Source organism: Lolium rigidum, chromosome 2, assembly GCF_022539505.1.
Source record: "Lolium rigidum isolate FL_2022 chromosome 2, APGP_CSIRO_Lrig_0.1, whole genome shotgun sequence".
Taxonomy (NCBI): Eukaryota; Viridiplantae; Streptophyta; class Magnoliopsida; order Poales; family Poaceae; genus Lolium; species Lolium rigidum.
Window position 1 is genome coordinate 6517683 of NC_061509.1, and position 10039 is coordinate 6527721.

At 54.5% G+C, this 10039-nt stretch overlaps 1 protein-coding gene across 1 annotated transcript; it reads left to right on the forward strand.

Moving 5' to 3' along the window:
- Positions 1–8345: 8345 nt before the first annotated feature.
- LOC124685897 (GDSL esterase/lipase At5g03610-like) lies at positions 8346–9798 on the forward strand. Its single transcript, XM_047219920.1, has 4 exons — positions 8346–8652; positions 8770–9056; positions 9163–9439; positions 9563–9798. Exons 1-4 carry the CDS (start codon positions 8346–8348, stop codon positions 9796–9798), a joined length of 1107 nt encoding a protein of 368 aa, XP_047075876.1.
- Positions 9799–10039: the final 241 nt, after the last annotated feature.

Consider the following 10039-nt stretch of genomic DNA (forward strand, 5'->3'; position numbering starts at 1 on the left):
GACCAGCAACTACACCGCGTGCGATGTTTTCGGAAACCTAGGTGCATCTGTCCATAACAATAACTTGAAGCAAGTGATGGCAGCAAAGAAGAATGTCCACGTTGTCGACCTCTACACCGCCTTCAGTAACATCGTGGATAATGTGCCAGGTACGTACATACATGCATGCATCTGCAAGTATCAATAATGCTATTAAGTATAAGATTTCTAATCTATGGATTCGATTATGTGCTTGAAATAGATATGAACAATTTTATCTGATGTACCTATAGGTAAAGGCCAAGAGCTATCCAAGCAATTCAAGCGGAAGTTGTCGCCATGCTGTGAGAGTTTCGATTCAAAGGGTTACTGTGGACAACAAGGCGAGTCGTCGGAGCTTCTTTACACGGTGTGCGACAAGTCCAACAAATTTTTCTATTGGGACGACATGCACCCGACACATGCAGGGTGGGAGGCAGTGATGAAACAGTTAGAGAAGCCATTGAGAGAGTTTGTAGATCAAGACTAGCTAGGGTTTTCGTAGATCTTCTCATTGTTTCTCTTCGATTGTACTGGCTTCGAGTATCTAGAGCTATGGAATTTTTGGACTAGCTCTTTAATAATTCTATTTATTACACGATTACACCTTCTTTTCTGAAAATTATGTTCGTAGTCTTCCATCTTCCATGAAAAACGAAGATGTGTTCTAGCCTCTAGGCCTTTTGGGAATTATATAATTGATTGACTATACATAACTACTAGGAAGCATAGACATGACGACACGCGTAATAATTTCTGATCGATTTGTCAAACAAATCTAACATATGCAAGACGACGCTCAGGCTACGACTGATGATAGTCTGCAAGATTGAGATTCAATCATCCCACTATATATACATGACATGGATACATATCTATCTATCTCAAAGTAGAATGCCCTCTCCTCTGCTCTCCTCTCCTCGACAAGTAAATGTTAAAGTCAAAGTAACACACGTACCCAACACGTGGCTTATGATAACAGAATTGTATTTATAGAACTCTAATATCAGTAACTGTGACTATCACGCCCAAAACGTGTACATACTAAAGAGGTAAAAGGATCCCAATGGAGTGTGACTATTTTTTCTGCACTGATTGGAGCTAGATCCCTTCTAGTCCAGAGAAATGGAGAATTTCATAGGTTTGGTTTATCACCCGAGAAAGAGGAAACGAAACCCAGACTCGCGAGGATTTGGCTATCCAACGCTGCAGAATCAGCAACATGCACGATCAGAGGTTGCTGAAAGGAGGACATGCCCGTGACCGGAGGCACTGACGGTGACCCTGAGGCCACCGTTGAGAAACCTTCGGGTGTGTTGACGGAGTTGTAGCCAACTGGCCCATGGATCACCTCGACGCACTGTGAAGGTTTGTAGGTGGCTTGAGCCGCTTCCGATCCACAAGCGGTTGCAGCTGCATCACCAGAGGGAGGCGCTTGTTGCAGATCCGCCACGGTAGCTTCGAGTTGCGGGAAGCGGGCTTTGAGATTCGGCTTCCATGCACATAAATCAGCTAGTTGAGTGGTCTGATTTGCCATCTGGCTTGACATGGCCTCGTGCCGGGCCATGAGCGAAGCCGATTCCTGGCACAACCACATCGACAACGTCTCCTAGCTAGTTCTTGGTCAAGAGCGTCGCCGTGTCCTGCCTCACCTGTCGAGATACTCCTTGAGAGCGGGATCCATGGTGTCGAGATACTCCTTGAGAGCGGGATCCATGTTGCAAGACGAGGCCCGTCTGTTTCCTTGTCCTCCAAGGCTTTTTTGGTATGTGGACTAACAAATACACTGTTTTTTTGTTTCCCTATTTTTTACAAAACAGTTCAAAAGGCATAAATGGGCCAGCCCGTTTAGTTACTGGGTCTTGCCTGAGCGGCCATCTAGATCTAGATGTTTATATTTCCGTTCCATGCCGGGCCGGCCCCTTGGCACCACTAAAGCTATCACCTTTACCTTCCGTTGCACTAAAAATTGAAAAGACTTAAAATTTGTGTAGCGTCCATTCAACCCTCCCCCCTCTTGTCCGCTACGATACGTTCATGGGCGCGCCAGCCAGAGACGCCTGTCAAAGGAGAGGAGGAGAGGAGCGAACACCGAGGCAGGGAGCTTAGTTGGAGAGAGGGGAAGCCCAAGGTACGGTTGGGGGAAGGAGGAGATGGGGAACCCGAGGGCCGTGGCTATGGATGCGGCATCGGACTGTGGAATGTTCATGGGGATGAAGCAAGATTTGTGGAAATTTATGGCCAACCCGGTTGCAGACGCGAAGTCCTCTAGCACCACCCGGAGGTTGGCAGCGGCGCCGGGGGAGGCTCTGCAAAGAATGAGGGTGTCATCCGCGTATTGAAGAACAGGACAGGGGCATCGTCAAGATAGGGTGGGACAGCGTTCCACACCCCCAGGCTTGGCAGACCAGGTGTTGCAGCACATCAGCCACAAGGATGAAGAGGTACGGGGAGAGGGGGTCCCCCTAGCGGAGGCCATTCTGATAGCGGATCTAGTCTCCGGGGACGCCATTCAGGAGAACCGCTGTGAGACTAGTACGGATGATACTTCCATCCAGCGGCACCAGCGGTCATCGAAACCACGAGCCTTGAGGATAGAAAGAAGGTTGTCCCAATTGACTGAGTCAAAAGCTTTGCGGAAATCGATCTTGAAAACTATGGTGGGGGCTTTATGGGAGTGGCAGCAACGGAGGAGGTCAGCCGCATAGACAATGTTCTCAGAGATGCGGCGACCAGACAGGAACCCAGTCTGGTCGGCATCCACTAGGTTTTGAATGGCTTTTTGCAGTCTAGACGTGAGAACTTTTGTAATGGCCTTCATGACGCAGTTTTGGAGCGAGATGGGGCGAAACTGAGAGGGTTGAGTGGCGGCGTCAACCTTGGGCAGAATTACAAGGAAGGCGCGGTTAATGCGGGCGAGGTCGATGGATTCCTCAAAAAAGGGCATGAAGAGCTCAAAAACGTCAGATGAAATAGTCTCCAGAAGGTCGCGTAGAAAGCTGGCCCGAAACCGCCTGGCCCAGGGCTGGACAGCCTGTTCAAGGAGAAGAAAGCATTTTTTATCTCTTCGTGGGTGAAGGGGGCACTTAAGTTTGCAGGGAGGTTCGGGGCGTCCGGGTAGAGGGAGCCAAGGTCAAAACGCCAGATAGGGGTAGTGACCGAGCCGAGGAGGTCAAAGTAAAAGGCCTTTAGAGAGGTGGCTTTGCTAGCGTGGTCCGAAGAACTGACCCCATCCACAGTGAGCATCGGGATAGTGTTGCGACACATTCTCCACGTGGCCGAGGCATGGAAGAACTTGGTGTTCTCGCCCCCCTCCAGAGCGTAGCAAATGTTTGCCCGAGACTTCCAGTAGACAGCGTTCTCTTTGATTGAGAGGTGCAGGGCGTCCATAGTAAGGGAGTGGAGACGAAACTCGTGCGGGGAGAGAGCCCTCCCCTCTTTCAGGAGATCAAGTAAGTTAATGAGCAGCCGACAGTCACCCTCTCGTTGGGTCGAGGGGGAGACGCGTTTACGCCAGCTTTTGCAAGAGGAGCGATAAAGACGCAAATGGGCAACCAATCTGGCCGTGGGGTCGGGGCGGAAAGTGGATCTCCAAGTAGCGGTGATCGTCTGACGAAAACGGTCATGGAGAGCCCAGGCAGGTTCGTACCTGAAAACCCCACCTTTCGGGATGAGACTCGAGATTTTAGCAAGGAGAGGGACATGATCAGAGCTATCCCTAGCGATCGATGTCAGGGAGGATGAGGGGAAGCGGTCGTTCCAGGCGTTGTTGATGAAGACTCTTTCAAGCCTAATAAGAGTGGGGGAGGCCCGGCCATTGGTCCAGGTGAACCGTCTGTCCCTAAGGGGGAGCTCGATGAGGCCAAGGGAGTTGATATTATCATTGAACAAGGTAGCCTCTAAGATGGAAAAGTTGGAATTGTTCCTATCAGACGGCGCGCGGGTTAGGTTGAAATCGCCGGCAACAATCCAAGGTATGTTGTCACCGGGTGCGTGGAGGGTGAGATCATGTAGGAAGTCTGCCTTCTCCGAATGGTCGCAGGGAGCGTAAACATTGGAGAAACAGAAGGAGCTACCGTCATTAAGGAGAGAGAAATCGAGAGAGAGGGTGTGGCGCGAAGGGGGAGAAAAAATAAGGTCAAACAAATTGGGGTCCCAGGCAGTAACAAGGCCACCTGAGGCACCGACTGACTCAACATTCTTGAAAGAGCGGAGGTTGGGAGGGAGGAAGGACGCCGCTTTAGGAGGTTGAATAAGCCCAAGTTTGGACTCCTGTAAGCCCACAATGCTGGGCTAGGCCAAGATGAGATCGGCGCGAACCTTATCGCATTTGTCAGGGTCGCCCAAACCTCTGATGTCCCAAAACGCTAAATTGAAACTAAACTTGCCATTCATGGGTAAAACAAGGGACAACAAGGCAGGTAAACAAAAAAAAAGGCTTGCTGCAAGAACAATTTGGCCTAGGGGCAGAAGGAAGTCTTAGGGGGGGGGGGACAGGAAAAAACAGAGAGAGGCACAACTCAAGCCACTGCACACGTCGCAGGGTCTTGAGGAGCAGCAGCGCGACCTAGCAGAGCTAGGAGGGTTCAGCAACGGCGATGTAGCAGCGTCAAGCATAGAAGGATGAGGCTGCGACGGAGGGGCGCTGCGGACCCGTCCGATCATGCGGACGAGGACGACACCGAGGCCGCGGTGTCGACGGTGTCCGGGTCAACGCCGCAGGCAGCCGCAAGCGCTTTGAGGCGCGGAACGGGGATCGGTCCAGGGTCTGAGCCGCCGCTGAATCCAGCGGCCTCGATAGCCGCCCTGAAGCGAGGAGACCCACCGGAGAGGTCGAATCTGGAAGCCTTAGCATTCTTGGCCTTGGCCAACATGGTGACGAAGACGGGCGTCTCCTTGGCAGCAAGGCGCCAGCTCCGGCGAGCTTTGAAGGCATTGTCTGTTGTGCGCTTGCGGCGGACGTGTTGCTTGCGGGCGGAGTCTTTGTGGACAGGCTCCGAGCTCGCGGCAGTCAGAGCCAGGTCGTCTCCCTCATCAGCCGAGGGCAGCTCAAAGGGAAGAGGGTCGGCGGCTGCGCCCTCCACCACCACGGTCTACACCTCGTGCCCCTCAGACGTTGCTGCGGGGGGTGAACGGAGCGAGTCGTACCACTGTAGAAGAAGGGGAGGACCGCTAAGTTTGGTAAAAAGGTCGAGAGGGAGGGCTGGGGAAGAGGCCACGGGGGTTACCTGAGCAGCGTCCAGACCAGTGTCTCGGAACTGAGAGGCGAGCCGGTTCGCGACGACACGGTCCCAAACCTCCGTGGGGCGGGCTTGTTCCCGTGGGAGGGGAAGAAGCATCTCGGCCGGGAGGCCGTCGACACTCTCCAAGGCGGTGGCGCGGGCCAGGTTGGTTTGGCGACGGGCAACGATCCGACCCCAAAGATCGAGGACCGCGGCCGTCGGAGCGCGCGGAGCAGGAGGTGGAGGGCGTGGTGAGCCAGGCACCGAGCCTTCGTCGATGTCACTAAGGCGTGGCGCGCGTTCACCGTTTCTTCCTCCGGCGCCATCGGCATCGAAGTGGAGGCTGGCGGCGGAGAGGAAATCCTCCCCACTTGTCCAGGAGCGGACAAGCCGGAACGTGACCTCCATGGAAGTCTCTCCGAAGGGGTCGTGGAGGATCAGGGTGGAGGGGAAGGGGTGTCTCCGGCCAGCTTGACCACCACACGCACCGCTGAGAAGTCCTGCTCCTGGAGACAGGCCGGGTCGATGCAGCACATGCTTCCCAGGGGAGAAAATGCTGCATGGATCCCGTCCGCGTCCCAGTGGTCATGTGGGAACCCAGTGGCGGTGAGCTTGGCGTAGCGCGGAGAGGCCCAAGCGGCACGGTTGGCTCCTTCCTCCGGCCGCTCCAAGCTGATGTGGTGGCCGGGGAACTCCAGAGGCAAGCGCTCCATGGCGGTCTCCCGGGCCTCAGCCGTGGCGAAAACAAGGAGAAGATCTCCATAATCACTCGCGTCCAGAGCCACGGGTGGATCGCTGGCGCGCTCTTCCAAAACGCGGCGGAGCAGGTAGCCCGGAGCGTCCGCGGCCGGTTCAAGGATGGCATAGGCGAATCGTCGGCCGTTGGATGGCACCGCCACGGGGGCATGAAGACTTCGACGCAACTTGGTGCCGCCAGGGCCACGGCCGGAGGGAGGGGGGCGAACGTGGGGGGCCCCTGTGGCCCACCGGAGCAGCAGGCCTGGTACCCAACATGGCCGCAGCGGAGGTCCGCGTCGAAGCTGGGCCCCTTGAGGTGGAGGGCGGAGGAGAGACGGCCAGCCCACGCGGGTAGGGGGTTGGGGTCCTATTTTGCACGCAACGGCGCGGCCCCATGCTTCCCTCCGGCGCCTGCATCTCCGACGAGCCGGTCGACGTGGGCTGGAGGGAGACTCGCATCCTGGGAGAGGGAGGGGCGGAGGGTTCAGCCAAGGAACAAAGAGAGGGAGCGGATCGATAGTATGCTAAGGGGAGGAACTCACATCCTTTCCGTTTGTGTCCGAAGCGGCCACAGGCGGCGCTCCGGCAGGGACCGCGATAGTCTCCCACGAGGTGCTCCGGCGCCAGGCAGCAGAAGCAGTGGTGGCGGTCCTTTGCAGGGGAGAAAAAGAGGCGCTTTGACGTTGGGGGGCTGCGGGTTGGATCTGGAGAGGAGAGCAGAGCCTCCATATAAGAGAGGGGAGGGGTGGAGGCGGGCGAGGAGACGGTCCGGGCCGGAGGCGCACGCGCGAGCGGAGGACCGGTGTGTCCATGCTGCGGCGTGGTGGCGGGAATCCGGGAGGCTCGCATATGTAGCGGTGATGGTGGAGAAAAAGAGGAGGGGTCGGAGGGGACATCACATATGCGGTGCTCGAGGTTTGGCAGCGCTTGCTCGGTCCGCCGGTCCGTAGGTTGGTCGGAGGAGGTAGGGAGAGGGGGACTAGGAGGCGGAGGGTCCTGGAGGTAGGGGAGGGAGGGGCATAGGCGGAGAGGGTGCGGGGCAGGTAGACGTTGGGCTCAGCGGAGGGGAAAGGGGGACACGACCCTTCCTTATCCAGAGCGCTGACCAGCAGGCCGGGGTGGTGGGTCCCGCCACCAGCGAATTCTTCCACCGACGACCGGTCGTTGGCCATGCTGGCATTAACGCGTGGGGGGGGGGGGGCTCCAAAAAAACCTCCCAATGCATATTTGGGACGGAGAAGGGCACCAGCTCCATGCACAACGGCCAGGCCGGATGCGAGCGATCTCCGCTGTCGCGGCTTCGAAGGAGCGGTGAAGCTGGTACGCAGACCTGCCCAGGCGTATAGTTCCGTGCGCGATGAGCAGGTCCCGGATTGCTGGCGACGCAGCGAAGGAGGAGAAGATGGCGCCGCCATGGGAACGGACGACGAAGGAATCCGGCGACGCCGTGAAGAAGAAATGAGGGCGTTTGCGACACAGAAATTGTTGAAATGGGGGGAGAGGCTCGGTGGTGTAATCCAAGACCGAGAAAACTCGCAAGTTTTACCTACCGTGCTAGCCACCATGGTATGAAAGATCGACAGAATAGTGTCCAAGAACTCCGCACCTGGTGAGGGATACGGAACACCAGCGATGGTTTGGCCGCGGGAAGGATTCAAACCTGGTGCGCCTTTGTCGGAGCCGTCGCGGGGGAGGGTGTAGTTGCCAGTGCGCGGAGGGTTGGTGTCAGCGCCAGAAGGTTCAACCACGGGAGCACCAGCCGTCGAGGGAGCGGCGGCGCCCCGCGGCAGAGCCGGCAGAGCCAGGGGCAGCTGGAGGTGGGTAGAAGGTTGCAGGAGACTAAGGGGGAGGGAACCTAGGGCTAGAACGGCGGTGGTGGAGGTCGACGGGGCGTCGAGCGGAGGAGAGTCGCTCGGAGGAGCGCGAGAGCTCCCCATCTATGGGTGTCTGGACAGTTTTTTCAGGTGAAGATCAATATCATCTTGATAATTTTTTGTGAAATGAATAAATAATAGGCCAAGGTCTCACCTCGATTCTAAAATGTTCAAAGGAGAAAGCCCGAAGGGTTCACCATATGCAATGAGGGCCATGACGTGCAGCTGGTCGTTGGCTTGGGTAGTGAACTCCGTGTCCGATTGTGCTGTACGCGTACCTGTACATGACTCCGTGTCCAACCGTGCTGTAGCCCGATCTAGCTGTGGTCTCCGATTCCGACCGACACCGCGAGTCCGTTTACGGCTTTACCTTCCTGGTATTTGAGCTTTGCGTTGCTGGTTCCATAAATAGGAAGAGAGGAGCGTATCGCAGAAGACGAGTTCGAGGATCCTCGTATCCGCGCCCGCAAACATATGCACTAGACTAGAGGCAATGAAGCTCCATAGGACCGTCCTGGGCGTCATCCTCCTCGTCCTCCTTGTTCTGAACCCCAATGGAGTTGAGGCCCGGCCTGCCCCTGCCGACAGCCATCAGAAGAAGCTGTCAAGCTACAGCCTTTTCGTCTTCGGGGATGACTTCACCGACAACGGGAACCTCCCGCTAACCGACCCTGTCACCCAGATGTCCCGGCAGTGGGCATACCCCTACGGCTCCTCCTATGTTGACGCCGATGGAAACCCGCGACCAAATACTCCGTCGGGGCGCTTCTCCAACTACAAAATTCAGTCCGATTTCATTGGTATGTACTGCTCGGTATGATTGTCAATTAGTAGCTTCTTTTTTTTTAGGGGATGTCAATTAGTAGCTAGTATAGTATATATACTTACTCATGTGATCTCTGGTTCCTTAATTTCAGCAACGATCCTCGGGCTCGAGGAAGCGCCCCCAGCCCATGCACTCACGGCGGAGAAAACATGCGACCCGTCCGGCATGACCTTCGCTCATGGTGGTGCTGGCGTGCTGGATACCACGTCGGCACACAAAGTTCCCACCCTTGCCAAGCAAGTGGACACTTTCAAGAAGATGGTTAAAGACGGGATCATCTCAGAGAAGCAATTGAGTCGCTCTGTGGCCCTCGTGGCCATCTCCGGCAACGACTACTACGGGAACACCGGCGTGATTGGTCTGAGTGCCCCAAACGATGTAAGTACAGTAGCTACCAGCAGACCAAAACATTGAACACTTTATTTATTTATTTATCTCTGCTTCTTACTTACTAATTTTGATACTATCATGTATATGTATGCAGATCAATGCTTATATTGGGAAGGTGACCAAGGCGATTGCGGAAAATGTGGAGCAACTGCAGAAGCTCGGGGTGACAAAGGTTCTTGTCAACAATTTGCACCCAGTCGGTTGCACGCCATCGCAAACAAGGACCAGCAACTACACCGCGTGCGATGTTTTCGGAAACCTGGGTGCATCTGTCCATAACAATAACTTGAAACAAGTGATGGAAGCAAAGAAGAATGTCCACGTTGTCGACCTCTACACCGCCTTCAGTAACATCGTGGATAATGTGCCAGGTACGTACATACATGCATGCATCTGCAAGTATCAATAATGCTATTAAGTATAAGATTTCTAATCTATGGATTTGATTATGTGCTTGAAATTGATATGAACAATTTTATGTGATGTACCTATAGGTAAAGGCCAAGAGCTATCCAAGCAATTCAAGCGGAAGTTGTCGCCGTGCTGTGAGAGTTTCGATTCAAAGGGTTACTGTGGACAACAAGGCGAGTCGTCGGAGCTTCTTTACACGGTGTGCGACAAGTCCAACAAATTTTTCTACTGGGACGACATGCACCCGACACATGCAGGGTGGGAAGCAGTGATGAAACAGTTGGAGAAGCCATTGAGAGAGTTTGTAGATCAAGACTAGCTAGGGTTTTCGTAGATCTTCTCATTGTTTCTCTTCGATTGTACTGACTTCGAGTATCTAGAGCTATGGAATTTTCGGACTAGCTCTTTAATAATTCTACTTATTACACGATTACACCTTCTTTTCTGAAAATTATGTTCGTAGTCTTCCATCTTCCATGAAAAACGAAGATGTGTTCTAGCCTCTAGGCCTTTTGGGAATTATATAATTGATTGACTATACATAACTATACATAACTACT

Excerpts from the sequence above, each read along its gene's own strand:
- LOC124685897 (XM_047219920.1), top strand. The coding sequence starts at position 8,346 with ATGAAGCTCCATAGGACCGTCCTGGGCGTCATCCTCCTCGTCCTCCTT. Across the intron at positions 8,653-8,769 it reads AATTCAGTCCGATTTCATTG|CAACGATCCTCGGGCTCGAG; the intron begins GTATGTACTGCT and ends CCTTAATTTCAG. Across the intron at positions 9,057-9,162 it reads GTCTGAGTGCCCCAAACGAT|ATCAATGCTTATATTGGGAA; the intron begins GTAAGTACAGTA and ends ATATGTATGCAG.